Below are 21,409 nucleotides of genomic sequence, written 5' to 3' on the forward strand. Positions count from 1 at the left end.
ACAGAAACATGAATATGAGAGAGACACATTTTGTGGTTTCCTGCTGCATTCACCCCAGCTAGGTCCTGGGTTTGAACCCACAACCCGGGTATGAACCCTTGACCAGGAATTGAACCTGGGACATTTCGGTGTGTGGGCCAAAGCTCTAACCACTGAGACATACCAGTCAGGGCCAGAAAGTCTGTTCTTTCTGATGCTGAAATTCCCACCTGGTCAAAAATTGTAATCTGTACTTCTTAATATTGCTCACTCTTATAAGGACTTGCTTTTTCCTTTTTTTTTTCCATTTCTATCTTCAAGCCCATATGAGAGTTCTGGTTTATTACTCAACTACTGCCATCTCCTCTTTCCTAGCTCCACCACTTCATGATTAGTAATTTTAGTACAGACACATTTAATTCCCTGTCCTTACCCCAGCATTCCCTTGCTCTTTTTATATTGTAATGCAACCACCTTGGCATAAGTAAACTTGGATAAAGAAAACAAGCTGATTTCTACTCTCATTAGGCATTACTGCTGAGGAAATCTTCATTCATTATTATTTTCACAGGAACCAAAAGTGTTCCCTCTTTTAAATATCACAAACTCATCACCACTTGTCTCACTGTCAGTTGAAAACTCAATTATTCATCTCAGTTGGGAAAATAAGATCATTTAATTTCAATGTATCTATCTTATATTTCTAAGTATATATTATGTTTATTCATCTTCTCTTTTTGTTTATACCTGCCATCCAGATTCCCTTTGTTGGATGTTTCTTTACAGAGAGGGGCTTATCCTCTTGTGTACAAGGCAATGGTTTTAAGAAAGGATTTTTATTCCCACATTAAGTGTCCCTGAAGTGAGTAGTTTGACCTACATGACGAAACTACCATCATGGACTTATCTTGTCATTTTTCCCCAATGTGACATAAAGTACTAACAACTGCTCTGGTTAGAAATTGTGGCCTTTGTGAAGCCCCTGTGTACCACTGGTTCTCATATAACATTCTCCTACAACTAGAGGCCCGGTGCATGAAATTCATGCACGATGGTGGTGTTCCTCAGCCCAGCCTGCACCCTCTTCAATCTGAGACCCCTTGAGGGATGTCCAACTGTCCGTTTAGGCCCGATCCTAGTGGGAATGGGCCTAAATGGGCGGTTGAACATCCCTCTCACAATCGAGGACTGCTTGCTCCCAACCGCTTGCCTGCCTGCCTGCCTGATTGCCCCTAACTGCTTCTGCCTGCCAGCCTGATCACCCCCTAACCACTCCCCTGCCAACCTGATCGATGCTTAACTGCTCCCCTGCCGGCCCGATTGCCCCTAACTGCCCTCCCCTGCCAGCCTACTCACCCCTAACTGCCCTCTCCTGCAGGCCTGGTTGCCCTTAACTGTCCTCTCCTGCTGGCTTGGTTGCCCCCAACTGTCCTCCCCTGCAGGCCTGGTCCCTCCCAACCGCCCTTCCCTGCTGGCCATCTTGTGGCGGCCATCTTGTGTGTTAGAGTGATGGTCAATTTGCATGTTACCTCTTTATTATATAGGATTGAGATCTTGATGACCCACCAAAGGCTAGAAACCCATGTCTCATAACTTGGGCCCTGAGCCAGAAGGTCACTGTCCTCTAAGAATTATCTTTAGTTATTAGATACTAGTAATTGCATTTCCTGGACTGATTTCCTTTACAGATGTGAATTGCTCCCTTGTTAAAATGCTCCTGGGAATTTCTGGGGACATATATTAGGCAGAAATCATTGTCTAATCATGACAATTTCTTGGAATTGAAACTCACTATTGATTTTTTCAAACCATAAAATTAGCATGCTATTAAATATAGTATATAAGTAGCCACAAAAGAAGACAGACCATCTCACTAAGCTCTTTCTTCACTTCTTGTTCTCCACTTTGAAGAAAGGTAAGAATTTAAGATATGAATTTGATGTGTCCCCTTTTTACTTTATTTTCAACTAGTATATATATATATATATATATATATATAGTAAATATATATATGTATAGTAAATATATATATATGTATAGTAAATATATATATATTAGGTAAGAATTTAAGATATAAATTTGATGTGTCCCCTTTTTGCTTTATTTTCAACTCAGTATATATATATATGTATATATAGTGTGTGTGTGTATATATACATGTATGTATATATAATTTTTGAAATATAGTATTAGAAATAAAAGTATTTATGTAGTACTGAAATTATTTTTAAAAACTTATGTGAAAATAGTAAAAGTGCTTATAAAGATTTGGTAAAAATTATAATGACTACATAAGCTTAATGAGTTTAAGAAAATATAATAACAGTGAGTAATTTTTTTAATACAAGGTTAGTTAACAGTTTATATTAACAGATGAATTTTCAGGCTCTGACTGGGAAGCTCAGTTGGTTAGAGTGTTGTCCCAGTATACCAAGATTGAAGGTTCTATTCTTGGTTAGGGCACATATAAGAATAAACCAATAAATGCATTAATAAATGGAAAAACATATCATTGTCTCTTTCTGAGATCAATAAATTTAAATCAATTAAATACAACTTAAAAATCTCCTTTCTAAATTAAATAAGTCTTCCAATTATATTAAACATACCCCAGTCACTAAAGCAAATATGTTTAAATTAATGTAAGGGAATAGGAATAATTATTGGGAAAACTTTATTCACCAAGTAGGTATAGAAGTGGCATATTGAGTCAGAATATTATGGGAATTGTTTGGGAACAAGTACTATTTGAAATGCTTTTGAATAATTTTTAGAAGAGTGTATTCATCAAACTTGTTTACAACATGCAGTATCTCACTTTATTCAATTTATAATATTTCAAAATAATTTAAAAATAGACATATGAAATGCAGAATTTAGTTAAAAATAAACAACATTTTACTTTTAAGAAATTCTAGAAGACATACAAATGGATTGGAAACAAAAACAAAAGAAAGATTTGAAGGAAGCATACTTGAGAATATATTAGTTAATAAAGAAATCTGGCTTTAAAAATGGCATATAAAATACTAATAATCAAATTTGGAAAATGTAATCAGATCTTTCATAACCATAATAATCTCTAACACTTTTTTGAAGTCTGCCAGTAAAAATTATTTGTAAACTTACAGAGGTCTTAATCAAAGTAAAATTAATAGTTATTTGCAAGAACATGAATGAATCTTGAGAATATTATGCTAAGCAAAATCAGTCAGGTAGAAAAATTCAAGAATTATGTACTTTCACTCTCATATAGGATATAAAACTGAAGTCAACAAATGGACAAAAGTCAAACAGGACAAACAAAAAAACCTTATAGGTACAGACAACACTATGGTGCTTACCATAAGAAAAGAGACATGGGGAGAGGTAGTTACAGGTAAAGGGAGTCAAATATAATATACTAGAAGCCCAGTGCACTTAATTCATGCACTGGGGGGTCTCTCAGCCTGGCCTGCACCCTCTCCAATCTGGAAATCCTTGAATGATGTCCTACTGCCAGTCCTAAACTGGCAGTTAGACATCTCTCTCTTAATCTGGGACTGCTGGCTCCTAACTGCTCACCTGCCTGCCTGCCTGATTGCCCTTAACTGCTTCTGCCTGTTAGCCTGATTGCCCCATCACTGCTCCCCTGCCTGCTGGCCAATCACCCTCTAACTGCTCTCCTGCCTGCTGGCCGATCTCCCCTAACTGCTCCCCTGCCTGCCAGCCTAATTGCTCCCTAACTTCTCTCCCCTGCCGGCCTGATCTTTCCCTAACTGCTCCCCCTGGCCAGCCTGACTATCCCCTAACTGCTCTCCCCTGCAGGCCTGATCACCCCTAACTGCCTCTGCCTCAGCCCCCGCCACAGTAGCTTTGTCTGGAAGATGTTCGGTCTAATTAGCACATTACCCTTTAATTGTATAGATGGTGGTTGAAAGAGATTTGACATTAGATGGTAAATAAACAATGCAATACACTGATGGTGTACTATAGAAATGTACACTTGAAACATATAATTTTATTAACCAATGTCACCAAAATAAATTAAATTTAAAAATAATTATATACCAACATTAAGGAAAGGCTAGAAAATATATTTTTGCTTCAAAAGAAAAATATTTCAACATTAAAATATAGAAAAGAATATTTTCTAATGAATTAGAAACCTTTTTTCATGAAATATTTGTAGTTCATAAATCTATACATATAAAGAGATAATATGCTAATTTGTCCATTACAGTGTCCCAGTCATAACCATTCTGTGGGCGGGGACGGGGGATGGGGACTTCTGCCCCCAGCGCTAATGTCACACTGCCTGCTTGCATCCTCCCTGTTCAGCTCTGACATGACACTGGGGGTGGGGGAGGGGAAAGGGGGGCCTGGGCTTTATGGGAGACCTCAGGCAGCGCCCTCCTCCCAATGGGGCTTGACAGGGGACCTCAGGCTGTGCTCCTCACCTTGTGGGGCTTGATGGGAGACTTCAGGCCACACTTCCCGCCTGGTAGGCCTTGACAGGGACCTCAGACCATGCCCCTCTCCTGGCAGGACTTGACAGGGAACTCAGGCCATGGCTCCCACCCAGCAGGGCTTGATAGGGGACCTCAGGCTGCACAACCTGCCCTGATGCTGGGCTGGAAGACCTCATGCCACACCCCCACCCCAGCACCAAGCCGGAGGGACCTCACCGCATCCCCTCCCCCCCCGCCCCCCCCCGCCCACAGCAGGACTTGATGGGGACCTCAGGCCATGCCCCTCACCTGAAAGGGCTTGATGGGGGATCTGAGGCTGTGCCCCCTGCCCAGCACTGGGCCAGGGGATCTGAGGCTCCACCCCCTGCCTGGAGAGGCATGGTGGGGGTGGGGCTAGACAGGTCGGGTCTCACCCAATGGAGGTGGGGCTGGCTGGGTCTGGGTCTCCTGCATTTTCAAAGTGCATGCGTGTGGTGGGTGGGGATTTGACTCTAGGTTCCGCAGTGCACCCCAGGCTCTGACAGGAGGGAGATTTTATATACATGTTATTAATTTTCTTTCATCTCTGATACTTCTATTATAGAGAAAAGACAAATAACAATATTAAAATATTTCTTCTAATTAATTCCCTTTTAATGTGCATGAATTTCATGCACCGGGCCACTAGTTTAGTTTATAAATCTGTTTATAAATTGAAGATTATATGTCAAGGTGCATTGGTAGGACAAATAATATTTTTTACAAGAAATTCTAGAGATGGAACAAAGTAAAGCATTGAATACATTTTGGTCAAAAATGTTAACAAATAGTTTATGTTATGCTACCAGAAGGAGTGGTCTACAATAAGGACTGGGCAACAGAATCTGATCCTTTGATAAATCATCGAATGATTACAGAAAAAAGGAAAGACAAGGTATATGATCTATAAAGTTATATGTTACAAAGGAGAAGAGACATCATAAGGAATATGAGGATGAAGACTGTATAGTGGGTACACATGGAAATAAAACAAACCATTCAGTCCAAGAAACATCTGGATAGTGGAGCAAATACTGAAATGCTCATACAAAGATCTCAGTCTTGCTAGAAATAAGGATATATGATTAAATAAAATTTTCCTAGAAAGGTAAAAACAAAATATGATTTTCTGTATATATACTTTCTTTAATCAGTGTTTTCCCAACAAATATGAGTATTCATTAGGGCTGAGACCTTAATATTTTGTTACATTACTTTAAATCAAGACCCAGAGAGCATTGGGCATTAAAGGATGCAAAATAAATATTACTCATTTTGAATAAATGAATCAATTTATAAAGTTTTATATAAAAATTTAAAGCTTCTTTCTATCTTTCAAAAAAACACACTTTTAAAGGAGACAAAAAAGAGTGAGATAGGGTACAGCTGATAGTTGAAAAAAAATCTGAATGGCTGGCATTAAATTATAAAATTGATATGTAAGACCAAGTTGCCATTGTAGATTTTGCCTTTGATATATAATAAAATTTCTATTAGTATTTTTTATAAAATGAAAATATTTTACTCTTACTTTGTTTTTATTTTCTTTTAAAAAAAGTAATCCTACTGAAACAAGAAAATATGTTAGATTGACAACTATACCATTTTCTCATTTTCCCTTTCACAGGACTTGAGAGCCATGAAGGTCCTCATCCTTGCCTGCCTCGTGGCCCTTGCTCTTGCATGGGAGGTAAGAAAAACTCTAAATGAGTAACATTAAATGCACGTATAAAGCTGAATTTCAGATTTTTTGTTAACTTCTAAGAAATCACCTACATTCACCCATTATTTCAATAGAGTCCTGTAGGACCATAAAGCTTGGTTAAATGTTTTCTACACCACTGGGAAACCAGTCCCTAAAAAACAAACAAACCAATAAGTATCAGCCAACAGAAGAAACCAATAAAAAAGAGTAATATTGCACAAATACAATTGCATGCATGTGCAATCTAGATAAACATATCAGTGATGAAACTGATGTACCTCTTACCCTGGGGCATTGGGCCAAATCCTACTTGTGTCTACTCAAAGAAATCCAGAGGGTGAAGCATAAGACAATAGTCATATTCATAAACATGTTTGTAACCATAATGAAAAGTGTTTGATACAAATTCAAATAACTCCCTTTCTGTTACTCATGAAAAATTATTCTTCACTCAGGTAAAATAAAATTATACCATTGGAGTTATGAAGAATAAAAGACATAAAACACGATTGCATTTCAAGGATTTCAGAAGACATACATTTTTTATTTCTTAAGTTTGTGAAGGACATGGCTCTGCATAAAGAAGGTAAAAAGTAAGTAAGAAAATGAGTTAGCTATGGAAACTAAATGGTGTTTTTTTCTTCTTTACAGAAGAAAGAAGTCAGTGTATCCAGTGAGGTAAGATATTTTATTTAGAGAAAAATTTACCAACTACGAATAGTAACATTCTGCTCTGGCTATTGTGACTCAGTTAATTGAAGGATTGTACCATACATCAAAATGTTGTGGGTTTGATCCTTGGTTTTGGTGGACAGGAGGCAACTTATACATGTTTCTCTCCCACATCAATGTCTTTCTCTCTCTCTCCTCTCCTCTCCTCTCCTCTCCTCTCCTCTCCTCTCCTCTCCTCTCCTCTCCTCTCCTCTCCTCTCCTCTCCTCTCCTCTCCTCTTCCTTCTCTTCTCTCTCTCTCTCTCTCTCTCTCTCTCTCTCTCTCTCTCTCTCCCCCCCCCTCTCTCTCGCTGTCTCTCTCTCTCCTCTCTCTGTCTCTCTCTGTCTCTCTCTCTCTCTCTCTTCCTTTCTCTCTCAAATTGAAAAAGAAAAAATTAATATTCTTTGATGATCCAGTTGTTGATTTTGTGTTTTTCTTTACAGACTGTAGAAAGCATTTCCAGCAGTGAGGTAAGACAATGTTCATTCTGTGGCTATTTCCTATTCAGGAAGAGTAAATTGCTAGATACTCTTGAAGGAGTGGGGAACAATGCGGGCAGTATAAGGCCTGAAAAATCATTTGGTCTGTCCCTGCCAAGGCATTAGGGGTGAGTTGTTCAAATGTTTTACCAAATATAGCAGGTTAATTTTTAAGTTGATAATTTTAAATGGCCCCCAAACGATGATGTAAATATCCAAATTGTCCTTGTCAGAAAAAAGGTTCCCCACCCCTGCTTATATTGTGTTACTTTAGGACATTTAAGTCATGGCAGCTAGTTCTGACATATGAATTCTAATGTAAATTTCCATGATATGTTTAAGAACTAAGTAAAATGCCTGCAGAATTCACTGTTCAAGCACTTTCTATGCTAGCTGTTACTTGTATTGTCACCCCTTCTTTAAGTGAACTCTACAGTCCTTTTTTTGTGTCTCGAACTCCCTCCACCCTGACCTCATTCACTGTTTTGACATTTTTGAGCACCTCTGTGGATTAAACATTGAGTAGGAGCTGTGCTACAAACTGAAAAGCAGTTTCCCATAGGAAAGAATGGCAATATAGCGGGTGGGCAGACATGCAAATGGACATATTTTGTCATTACCAGAGTCACTTTAGTAAATAAGAAGCAGTGAGACTTAGTTTTAGTCTTAAGTCTGTCTGGGAGAGTCAGGCAGATATGTACACTTGCACCACTTTTGGGGTCTGTCACCTGATAAATGGTATCTGGATTACTTTATCTCTTCCTAAAGGTTATCAGATCTTTAGGGAAAGTTTAGTTCTTACAATTCATTTGAAGACTAAATATAACAAATAAACTAAGAATAATGAACAGAATGTATTAACACTTACTATAATTTCTTACTAATGAATTTTATTCTTTTAGAATTAGATGTTGTCTTAGAGGTCATTTGTTGTCATAGGAAGGGAAAGTAGTGAGAGGGAAAATTAGCGTCTATAAAATGCCTCTTGTTGTATTATGTTTGCTAATTTCCTTTTCTTTCTTGACTGCTTAAATCTATCTTTTTTATAGAATAGGCTTGAGCAAAACAGTGAAACATATAAGTTTCAGTAATTATGCTGTGTTTTAAATGATATTATCAAGCAAGATGTCCACATTAACCTTGAATTTCTTCATTTTCTTATTCATATTGGCAAAAAAAATTTCCATTGTAACTTAACCTACTTTTATTTTTATTTTTCTGAAGGAATCCATTACCCACATCAACAAGGTAAAACTATTCATTTATTTATTTATTTTTATTAAATATATTGGAGTGACATTGGTTAATAAGATCATATAGGTTTCAAATGTACATTTCTATGATACATGATCAGTATATAGCATTGTGTGCCCATCACCCTAAGTCAAATCATCTTCAGTCACCATTTTTTGACCCCATTTATCCTTTACTCCCAACCCTCTCCTTTCTGGTAACCACCATACTATTGTGTCTATGAATTTCAGTTGTATAGCCCACATAAGGTGTGGGGGGGAGGTAAAACACTTATACTTAAATATACATATTTTCAAAATTTCCTGCATTTAATTTTTACAGATCATACCACTTATTTTCATGTTATTTGTTTAAGCAGAAACCTAAGCAGTTTGAAAATGAGAAACAGCAACAAAGAAAGGTAATTTGTTCATGATGTGTATATTTCAAAAATTATTATTAAATATAATCCATACAAAAAGATGTGCATTATTCAGTCTATAGAATTGTAATAAAATGCTGCCAGCATAAGAAATAAAATACTATAAATATTTTTAAAGACAAAAGTGAATTTTTAAGCTCATAATCCACCTACAGAATATAGACTAAATACCTAAGAATAATTATTGATTTTGCTCACTTTACTAATGGTGCACCTGTTTTCCATAAATGTACACTATTGGATATATGTTCAGGTTGGGAACTAGGTTCCCTTATTGTCCCAAGATAGATAGGCTGATGAAAGAAATGGGAGGAAAATATGGCACAAATCCAAATCTGATCATTGATCAGCTGTATAACTGTGACCTCAAGTTTCTCTGCACTTCCATTTCTTCAACTATAAACTGAGAATATTAATAATCCCCTAGGGTTGATGAGCTGGCACACGGTAAACACTCAATGATTGACTTTAAAATTATCTATTTTATATTAACATTGATGAACGCAGTTCCTAAAAGACTTTGCATTACACAGAGGAGAGAAATGAGATTCAGAAAAACTGAGTACACAATTGTCTGACAATATCACAAGGTTATTAAGTAGCAGAGCTTGCTTAAAAATTAGGTTTTCTTAGACAACAAAGAATTATTTAATTGAATTACATGTGTGGTAACATAGTTGTCAGATGATAATATTTCAGCTTTCTTGTTTTATCAATGGCTATAGTTTGTTTGGAACATACACCAAATATTTCTGTAACTAAAAATGAATTTACAAAAAGATGCCACTTAGACTCAAAGTAATGACCATCAGCCAATGAAAACAGTGCTAGACGTTAGCTGGTATTGAGATACTCCTTCAGTTAAACGACACATTAAGATTTACTTTTCATTAAAACACACAGAAGTAAACCTTAGAAGCATTACTCTAAGCATTTTTAAAAATTAACTTACATTATATGAAAACAATTTGATTTAATATTATTCCACCGTGTTGAGAAGTTCATGCCCTCTGACTACCAAACTATACAGCTAACCACAGTATTGAAGGCAACTCAGAAAGGAGAAACAAGCTTGAAATCCCGAAACATTGGTTTCAGTTTGATCTGGGTCCCCCTAAAAAGGAGTGGCTTAATAAGAAATCCTTCAATGAGTATTTAAATCATTTTCACATGATTTAGCAACACAGCTAAAAGTTTTTCCTTCTCTCTTTCACTCAGGATTCCTCAATAGAGAGGAGGTTAATTCATCATGAATGACAATTATACCTGAATCATGGACTCAAAGATTCTTTTTTTTTTTTTCCAGGATGAACGCCAGGACAAAATCCACCCTCTTGTCCAGCCACAGCCTCTTTTCTATCCTAATGCTGAGCCCATCCCTTACCCTGTCCTTCCACAAAACATCTTGCCTCTTGCCCAGCCCGCTATGGTGCTGCCTCTCCTTCAGCCTGAAGTGATGGAAGTCCCCAATACTAAGGAGACCATCATTCCTAAGCACAATGTGATGCAATTGCCTAAATCTCCAGTAGTGCCATTTCTTCAGCGCCAGATCCCAAACCTCACTGATCTCAAAGCACAGCTCCCTCTGCCTCTGCTCCAGCCCTTCATGCACCAGATCCCTCAGCCTGTGTTTCAGACTCCCATGCTTCCTACTCAGCCCCTGGTCTCCCTTCCTCAGTCCAAAGTCCTGCCTGTTTCCCAGCAAGTGCTGACCTTCCCCCAGAGAGCTATGCCTGCCCAAGCCCTTGTGCTGAACCAAGAGCTTCTGCTTGACCCTACCCAGGCATTCTACCCTGTGACTCAACCTATTGCCCCAGTTTACAACTTACAACAAGTAAGTCCTACTTTATTAACCCTGTTGTTTCATTCATGATGTGTATATGATAGTAGAAGATGTGAGAGATCCAGAATAAAAGAATAAATGAATATTTAGTTGACATCCTAATGCACATAGTTGACATCAGGGATTCTCAATTCTAGTTACACAAAAAAAATAATCTAGAAAACTTGTTTCCCCCCAAGTACCAATGTCTAAGAATACTCGCAGATGTTTAGAAAGAATTATTCTGTTTATCTATGTAGAAGATACTGAATATTTAGAAGAAATTATTTCAGAGATTCTGATGTAATTGATGTGTAGAGAATATAGCTAAAGAGTATTAAAATGTACTAAAGACAGAATTGGATTTGCGAATTTGAGTGTAGAATAGAGAGGTTCTATTATTTTCTTACAGTTTTGAAGTTTTCCTTGTGCACATCTATTCTCTACATGCTTTAATGCACATCTTGTTATATATGTACATGAGAGGACACATGAGTGAGATGTTTATTTCATTATTCACCAAATTTTTATTTTTTTAAATTTTCTAATTATAACTAGAGGCCCAGTGCATGATTAAATCATGCATGTGTAGGGTCCCCTAGGCCTAACTTGCCATCCAGGCCATATCCACTGCCCCGAAAACCCTAGCACGCTCTGTGGACACTGCAAGCTGCCTGCTCCCCACTTTTTATGGCAGGGGGTCCGCTGGTGCCAGAGTGGACACACAGCTCCCTGCTTTCGATCACTGGGGAGCTGGGTGCCTGTCCGCTGGTACACCAAGCCTTTCATAAGCCTCTGGCTTAGCGGAGGTTTCTGAAAGGCCTGGTGCAGGAGCAGACATGCACCCAGCTCCCCCGCTTTTGATGGTCCGCGGCAGGACATGGGCTCACTGCCCCAGAGGCCCCTTCTGTGCCACCGGCCCAATCGGCCACCCCAGCCACCCTGAGTCCTGCCCCTCCGTGCCTCCTGGCCAATCGTGGGCATAGTGAAGGTATGGTCAATTTGCATATTTGTCTATTATTAGGTAGGATTTTAGCACCATTTATTCCCCCTTACCCTCTTCTACCTCCACCCACTCCCACATTGATTGAATTTTTAGAATTGTTCTAGCCAAGAAGTTAATTGTATATTTATTTATTTCTCTCTTTTATAAGGTTTAAGACGATTTCAAAGTTAATGTTTGCCCCTCATATTTGGTAAGTTCTTAGTGTTGGTGATTACACTGATTTTAGTTAACACATTTTTACATTACATTGTTCTAAATAATCCCAAGATATTGATAAACTCCATCAATATACAAAATTAATTATTTATTATCAATGTGTCACGTACATCCAAATAGTTGAGTATTATGTACTCACCTGCAATTATGCATCATTTAATATAATTGCATTATTGACAGATATGAATAATTTGTTTTTAAGTGCCTATTTCCTTATGCTTGATTAACATAATTTTCACAGTAACACTGAAAACGATTTCTTCTACTTTTATGTAAATATGTATGACTTTTAAAACAATCTACTTGCATTCCCATTTCTACCTTAGGCTTCTTAAAATTTAATGTTTTTTTTTATCACATTTAAAATTTACATATTGTCTTTTAATTCATGGGTCAAATAAAATTATTGAGTCACAGTGTGAGGATTAAAAAAGGGAGAGAATATAACTTTGCGATTCTTGAGATACCAATTTTTACTTATTATGGTAAACTAGATATTTCACCAAAACAATTCCATGTGAGATGCTCTTTGGTCTTAGAAGGCTTTTATATGCAAGATAGGGCACAACATGGTGCATTGGTAATAAAGTTCCTCTAATGAGTTAGTCACCCCAAAATTATAAATGGAGAGACATGTACAGTTATATAATAAAACATAACTAATTCTATATTTGTTCTCTATTCCATAGAATTGACTGCGACTGGAAATGTGGCATCTTTTTAATCTTTGTATACTGCTATCCAAAATATTAACATTTTTAAATGATTCGACATGCAAAACATGAAAATGTATTTATTTGTTTGTTATTATATAACATTTATATATATGTTATTATATATTTCAATTTGACTAATAACCTCTCTTTTCCATATTTTAATTCAGAAAGTACCACAAATTTCAATTTTGTATTGGAAATGTCATAACCCTATCAATAATATGTATTCAAATAGTTTCTGAAATTGTACTTATTATTACTATTTCCTAAACAGTCATTTCAATAAATTAGTTCTTTATGCATATTAAGCTTTCCTGTCTTTATTACAAATTTTTAAACATAATTGGTTTAATGTTAATTTTAGATTATTACTGTTGTTAAAATAGCCATGAAATATTGAAATTAAATGGAAAGCTTTGAATTAAATATTAAAATATGTTAAAAACTAGAGGTAAAAGATAATCATATGCTGGTTTTGCTCTAAAAAGACTTGGTTATCCCCATAGTCACCTGTGCCTTTCACCCTCCACCGTACTCAACATGTGATGTCAGATTCTATGGTCACCTTAGAAAAAAAGATTCAAATGTGAAATCTGATTCACAGCTCTGCAACATAGCAGCTAAGTTGTGCTATGAAAATTAGTTGAACTTTTAGAGCTTCAATTTCCACATCTACATAAGAGCCAATTCAAAGGATTTTATTGAAGTTTGAATGTGATTAGTGGACTGCACAGTACATGATAAGTGTTTCATGTTGCTCCATATTGCTGATTTGACTTATATCAGAGCTGCAATAGCCAATATCACAATCAATAAGAGGTGGGTTATGTGATTTTTGCCAGTAATGTGCAAGAACCAAAAATGCACAGAAAGCTCTGATATTCATTGTCACTGACTGTGTAGTGTAGTAATTGTTTCATGGTGATGAATTATTCCTCTACCAACTCCTGCACTGCACACTCAGGTCCATCCACTTGAGTGTACACAATGATTCATTTCTAGCAATTATTCCCTCTTTGCTGCATCCTCATTGTTTTCCTAGCCTTCAAGATCAAATGCAAACCAAACATATGTATTCTCTGATTAACCTGTTCCCATCAAGCATCTGTCCCTACTGAAACCACTTATTTTTTCAAGATCTCCAACAACTTTATTTTTTCATTGTGTTTATTGTAGTTGATTTCTAATTTTATGCCAGTGTGATTTGAGATGATGCTTGATATGATTTCTATCTTCTTGGATTTGAAGAGACTTTGCCTATGTCCCAGCATATGGTCTATCTTTGAAAACGACCCATGTGCACTTGAGAAGAATGTATAATCTGTGGCTTTCAGGTGAAATGTTCTGAAGATGTCAGTTAATTCCATCTGATCAAATGAGTCATTTAGGATTGATGTACCTTTGTTGATTTTTTGTTTAGAGGATTTGTCCAGTGGTGTTAGTGGGATATTAAAGTCCCCTACTATGACTGTATTGCTGTCAATCTCTCCCTTGATATCTTCCAGAAGTTGTTTTATGTATTTGGGTGCTACTGTATTGGGTGCACATATGTTTACCAGAGTTATATCTCCTTATTGAATTAATCCCTTTAGTATTATGAAATGACCTTCCTTATCTCTTGTTATGGCCTTCACTTTGAGGTCTAATTTGTCAGATATAAGTATTGCTATCCCAGCTTTATTATTTTAATTTCCATTTGTCTGAAAATACTTTTTCCATCCCTTCACCATCAGTCTGTGTGAGTCCTTTGTTCTGAGGTGGGTCTCCTGTAGACAGCAGATATATGGGTCATGATTTCTTATCCATTCAGCTACTCTATGTCTTTTCATTGGGGTATTTAATCCATTTACATGTAAAGTTATTATTGACAGGAACTTGTTTGTCACCATTTTTATTCTTTATACCTGTGTTCCTTCTTCCCTTCTATTTCTTCTTTTTACAGCAGACCCTTTAACATTTCTTGCATAGCTGGTTTGGTGGCAATAAACTCTCTTAACCTTTTTTGTCTGTGGAGCTCCTGATTTCACCCTCAACTTTGATTGATAGCATTGCTGGGTACAGTATTCTTGGATTCAGACCCTTGCTTTGCATGACTTTGTATATTTCATTCTATTCCCACTAGCCTGATGTGTTTCTGTTGAGATATCAGTTGATAGTCTGATGGGAGATCCCTTGTAAGTAACTTTTTGTCTCTCTCTGGCAGCCTTTATGATTCTTACTTTGTCGTTGGTGTTTTCTGTCATTACTTCTTCAAACAGGTTTTCTATTCCTTGCTCAGTTTCCTCTCCTTCTGGCACCTCTATTATGCAGAAGTTGTTTCCTTTTGTGTTGTTCTAAAGTTCCCTTAGGCTCTCCTCCTGTTTTTTTAAGTTTTTTTTTTTTTTCTAGTTTCTGCTCTGCTTGGGTATTTTTCCTATCTTGCCTTCTAGCTCACTGATGTGGTCCTTTGCTTCTTCTAGTCTACTGTTGATGCTTTCGGTTTTGTTCTTTATTGCAGCGATGTCATTCTTCATTTCTTCTTGGTTCTTCTTCATTTCCTCTTGATTCTTACACATATTGTTGAATGTGTCTTCTTACCTTTTCAGCATCCTTATGACCATTGCTCTGAACTCTTTCCCTGACAAATTGCTTGCCTTCATTTCATTTATTTCCTTTTCTGGTGATTCCTCCTTTTCTTTCATATGTGAGCAGTTTCTTTGTCTCTCATGTTCACTCCTCTCAGGGTGTCTGATATATAGCTCTTTTTCTCCCCTCTCCAGGTGATCTCTGACTTTTCTGTCCACAAATTGCCTCACCAGCTGTGTTTAATTAGCCAATTCCAGGTGGGTGTTATTTGATTCAGCTGTTGCTTCTATCTGCTCTGTGAGAAGGCGCAGGACTGTTCTGCGTATTCAGCTGCCACCTTGTCTCCCCCTGGACAAACTTTTTAGGTGCCCATGGCCAGGGAGGCTGGAGTCTCGATGTTCGTGGGTTTGCAGCTGAGGCAGCTGGTCCCTGGGCGTTGTGGTTGTAGGCCTTGGGGGGTCTGAGGTCTTCCTGGTTGAAGGTAAGGCTGGGCTTCTGATCACAACTGCTCTCCCCTTCAAGATGGCAAGGTCTCTGCAGCAGAGCCAGGCACTCTGGGAGAGATTTCAGCAGTAGTGGAGGCTGCCCAGCCAGGGGAACCTGGTCCACAAGACCCCAACAGTCCTGTGGAATATAACTGTCCCTCACTCACAAATACAGACACTCCCCACACATCCACACACTCTCTTTTGCTCTCTCACTCACACACTATCTTGCAGCCTGCCATCCCATAGGCTACCATCTTGGATCTTCCCCAACAACTTTCTTCTTGATAAATTGTGTTCATGTTAACTATATTCTCAGTGCAACTTGGTAGACTTGATTATCCTTACTTTTTTGAAATATCAGACTTCTTTTCACTTGACATCCTAAACTGTTAAGCTCTTGGTTTCTCTCTCAACTAATGAGCCATTTCTTTGCAATATCCCTTCTGGTATTTCCTTTCCCAAAACTTTTAGTATTGGAATACCCGAGGAGTTAGCCTTATCTTGCTGATATTGTTTAGTTTCATGATTTTAATCCATCCATCATCTGGGAGCACCTAAATGTATATCTTCAAACTTACTTCTATCTTCATCTCCAAACTCATAAATTCCACTGGCCTTCTTGGCCTCCACACCTGAGTATCTAATTAATATCACAAACCTGGCTTGGCCAAGCATAACTCTTCATCTGGATCCATTCTCTAACTTGCTTAAATTTAATTGAGCATATTTCAATAAGAAAGACAACTGATAGGGTATGGGCAATAGATTCACTTGAATAGGCACTTCACAAAAGGAGAATATCTTATTGGCCAATAAACTATGAAAATATACTAAACATGCAAATTAAAGCTGTTATATAATATCATGACACACATTTGGTTGGGAGCCATATAAAAATATATTTAAAATAAATAAATAAAAACATACATACTTTGAAAGCATGCTGTACTTGAACTTCTTTGTAAATAAAACTCATTGTGGTCACAAATAGTGAGCTGGGAAGTTAATCAAATATATATATTGAATCAACTATATGATTGTTAATATTAGAGGGAGGGCCAATTGAAGGACAGAGGAGTAAAAGAACAATTATTATTCTTAGGTTTTGAAACTGTGAAATGCAGGGCAAAATTAACTGAGACAGGATGAGGGGTACAACACAGAGTTCCACTTTGGGTTTGTTAAATTTCAACTGCCTTTTACATGCAAAGTGTGTTAACTGGAGGGTCATAAAGGCAGTTCAGGGGACAGCGCACAGGACATGTAACTCTGTATTCTACCAACCTCTCTTCACTCTCACATTCTTGCCTCAGCATCAGAGCCTTGGTACTGTCCCGCTGTTCCCTTCCAATGTCTTTAGTTACGGAAGTTGTCCTCTCTCTTCTGTGCAACCCTCTGCAGAACAGAGATTGGCCTTTATTTTGGCTGCTTTCCTAAAAAAGAGTATAGATCTGTTTTCATGAATTTTGGTGATAAAACTTTCAATCTCATGAAAATTATAATAGATTGTAATTTGTAGATATTAGCTGCCAATATTTATAACCATTGCATAAGTGAGATTTTCTTTTGAGCTACCTGCTAAAAGTGAGTTAGCTTTCCTTACAAATATGACTAAAGACAACATTTTGGTTATTACTTTAATGATTTTATGTAAACTGAATGCATTAAACTTTCTTTTAGTACAGAATATTTCACAATTACAATGTCGTTGCCTAGATGATTTACTTGCTTTTGGAATAGCTATTCAGCTCTATTATGATCTGCTTTCTTCCATGATCATTGTCCCAGAAGATTATAAAATAACATCGTATATCTTTGGTTAAAAATATTGACAGACTGGGAAATATTGTTAATGTTGGTATATAATAGTTGTAAAAATGTTAGTGAGAACAAATATAAATATGGGTGCTATACATTCAATTGTGTCCCTCCCCTAAGATATGCTGAAGTCTTAACTCCCCATACCTCAAAAATTGATCTTATTTGGAAACATGGGAAATTGCAGATGTAATTAATTAAGACAAGGTTATCTAGGGGGTAAGGTGTGTGTCATGAGTTTAATATAACTGCTGTCATTACAGGAAAAGACAAAGTTGGAGAAGACAGTTTTGTGACAACAGAGACAGAGATTGCAGTGATGCATTTGCAAACCAAGAAATGTCAGGATTGCCAATAAATGTCAGAAAGTAGTCAGAGACAAAGATGAATTGTACTCTAGAGCTGCCACAAAGAGCAAGGCTCTGCTGTTGTTTCTTAGCCATCAGTTATGGTACTTTGTTTTGGCAGAGCTAGGAAATAAAAACAACGGGATATCCGACACATGCTTCATAGATCAATTTATTGTGCATGCGAAGTTTTTTTTTTTAATTTTATGATCTTTTATCAAGAGAACAAAATAGAAAACAATAAAATAGTCCAGAGAATATAATTACTACTGTGTTACAACTATTAATTATTGGTCTCAGATTTGTGTTGTTCATGTAACACTACTACTTGATTGACTTTTCCTTTGGTTGCTGATATATTTTGCTTGTGTGTGTGTGTTGTGTGTGTGTGTGTGTTTAAGCTGAAATTTGTAGACAGAAACATTACTTTTGGGTCAAATTATTTTTAAATTCCTATATAATGCATTGGGGAATACAAATAATACCCTTCACTTTGAATTGTTCAATAAAATATGCCTTTTGAGGCACTTTGGATGTATTTATTGTAAATAGGCTGATATTACGTTGCTAGGTATACCAAAGGATTTTTGAGTAAGAAGAATTGTCACGAGGAGAGAGCAAAGAAGACTTCTCACCAAGCCTGTAGATAAAGAGAAAATGAAAAATGTTTTTATTAAACAACAGACCAAGTTATTGCTTATTCCGGTATGCTTTCCAGTTTTTGAATTATATCTAGATCTATTTCTTTGTACCTAACCAACTATTTATAGTTGTGCTTTTGTTACCCCCTATTAGTTCACAATTGAACTTTGTTATCCCTACCAAATGATAGGCTGCTCTAACCTTCTGCTTGTCCCAAAACTTGAACAAGCACTGAAAAATGAATGACACCCCCTTTATGAGCTTATCCTGAACGTCTGCTGACTACAGTGGACACTTTTTTTTTACTGGTCATTTCCCCATGTTCACTCACTTTCCCCTTAAAAGCTTATACTAATCTTTGCTTACTTCTCTCTACCATGTAGGAAAAAGAAAAAATGCCCTTTTCTGTTTCATTTTGAAACACTTGCAGATTTCTGAGATTCAAGTGACCTCCGCTAAGCAAAGATCTTTGCTTAGCATAAAGTATTTCCTTGTCTATGTTTTGAAAAGTTTTTACTTGACACGACAAAGGTTGCTTGACCCCAAACCGTGCCTTGGTTGAAATCTTACCTAATAAAAGAGAAAAGTGCTAATCGACCGTACCTTCGCTACACCCACAGCCAATCAGAGTGAGTATGCAAATTAACCCAACAAAGATGGCAGTTAATTTGCATGTGCAGGCACAGAGGGAGTGAAGCCTGCTATGAGGGGAAGGGGGGCGGTGGAGGGAGCTACTCGAGTGGTGCTTCAGACAGAAGTGAGGACATGCTGGCTCCAGGTGGCCCGGAGCAGGGAGTGGGGATATGCCGACTCCCAGGCAGCCAGGGAGCAGGGACTTGCCGACTCTGGGTGGCTGGGAAGCAGGGATGTGCCGGCTCCCAGGCAGTCAGGGAGCAGGGACTTGCTGGCTCTGGGCGGCCAGGAAGCAGGGACATGCCAACTCCTGGGTGGCCAGGGAGTGGGGACTTGCCGGCTCCTGGGCGGCTGGGGAGTGGGGACGTGCTGGCTACCAGGCACTGGGGAACGGACACTTGCCCACTCCTGGGCGGCTGGGAGTGAAGCCAGGGGCCTATTCTTGCACGAATATCGTGCAATGGGCCTCTAGTTATTCTGATAAAAAAATCTTTATTAAAATGATTCTGAAGTAGTTATATCATCAGATTCCAATTTAGAATAAATTACTGCTATCTCTGCTATGTCTTTCTTAGTTCTAGCTCTTATTTCCCATCTTAAGTTACTGTGCTAGTTCCCCAGTGAACTTGTTTATGGTCTGTTAATACTCCCCTCACCCTACTGGCCATACTGTGGCTTGTGCAATAGGCCTCAATAACACATCCAGTCACATCACTGCCTTGTCAAATGATATTCTGGCTGATGATGGCTGGCTTTATATCCATCTTCATGACTAGACAATAAGCTGTCCTCTGCAGAGACTCTGCCTAAAGGTATTTGTGTTCCAGTGCTTTCTCACTGCATGCTCACCATGCAGTCCACAAATATCTGATGACTGAATGAATGCAAATTTCAGCTGCATCCCTAATTCCCAAAATAGTATCACAAGAACCAGGATTTATTTCCAGTTGTGTCTTTCAAGGAATTCCTTATTTCCATGTCTTTAAATATCATGGCCAAACTAATTATAGTATATGCACCAATGTATGATTTTTTTCTTTTACATATTTAAGTGTTTTAAGAAACATTGAACAAAGAAGGAAACATTATTGAGTAAGCTTTTATGGTCATTTTTCCTCACTTGTCACTTCTCACATGAGGTTCAGTTCTGCATGTGAGTGCATGTGGCTTTTGAATTTGAATGCTATTCACTTTTAAAATTAACAAAGCCAAATGATCTTCTTTAACCTTCCCTACATAAACCAAGCAAAACATAGGCACAAAAGTCTCTGAAAAACCAAACCAAACAAGGGAGGGACAACAGAAGAAAATTGATTCTTTTCTGAAAGGCATATTTGCTCAACATTTTTATGTGCTAAATGGAACTTGCATCCATTTCTCCTTTTCCCCTTCCCTGGTTTCATTTTTTATTCAATTCATTATGAAATTTACTGATTTTTTCTTAGTTTTCTTTCTCCTATTTCTTTTAAGTCTTTCTATCACCATCCTATCTCAGTTTGCCTGCCCCTTCTCTTGAATAGTGAACACAATTCATCCATATTTGTCTCTCCAATATATATATATATATAGATATATATGTATATATAAGTACATATATATATATATTAACTTTTTAATATTCACTTAGATATGTGCTCTGAATGAGAATTGAACCCTTGACCTTTTGGTGCAGAGGGCACAAATTATCTTTTTAATCAGTTATATTCAGCTATTACAGCCTAGGGAGTAAGCTCAGACTCTGCCCTGTCAGTAGTAATTGGAGCTTGACTTGAATAAATTATGCATGTGTATTTAAAAATAATTGAAATCTTTTGGAATTGTTTCAGCTTCAATTTGTAGAACTGCTTTATTTTGTAGAGAAATATTTAATCTTCCATGGAATTTGTAATACTTAATGTTGTTTGAGATAAAATGGACTTTTTAAGAGTAAATTTATAATATTTCCTCATCTTTTCATTGGAACTATATTAGAGCTCCATCCTAATTGCTCATCAGAGTCCCAATGTTAAGTTTCTCAAACTTTATTGTATTATGAATCAAATAAGAACCTTATTAAAATACAGATTCTGATTGAATAGGTCTGAGTGGGGCTTCACACGCTAACTTTCTAACAAGTTCCTTATTATGTTTGTGCCCCA

At 37.3% G+C, this 21,409-nt stretch overlaps 1 protein-coding gene across 1 annotated transcript; it reads left to right on the forward strand.

The window, feature by feature from the left end:
- Window positions 1-6,087: 6,087 nt before the first annotated feature.
- Window positions 6,088-10,891, forward strand: LOC129151020 (beta-casein-like). The gene is made up of 6 exons (XM_054724515.1): window positions 6,088-6,138; window positions 6,805-6,831; window positions 7,308-7,334; window positions 8,568-8,591; window positions 8,953-8,997; window positions 10,325-10,891. Exons 1-6 carry the CDS (start codon window positions 6,088-6,090, stop codon window positions 10,889-10,891), a joined length of 741 nt encoding a protein of 246 aa, XP_054580490.1.
- Window positions 10,892-21,409: the final 10,518 nt, after the last annotated feature.

This window comes from Eptesicus fuscus, chromosome 2, assembly GCF_027574615.1.
Source record: "Eptesicus fuscus isolate TK198812 chromosome 2, DD_ASM_mEF_20220401, whole genome shotgun sequence".
Taxonomy (NCBI): domain Eukaryota; kingdom Metazoa; phylum Chordata; class Mammalia; order Chiroptera; family Vespertilionidae; genus Eptesicus; species Eptesicus fuscus.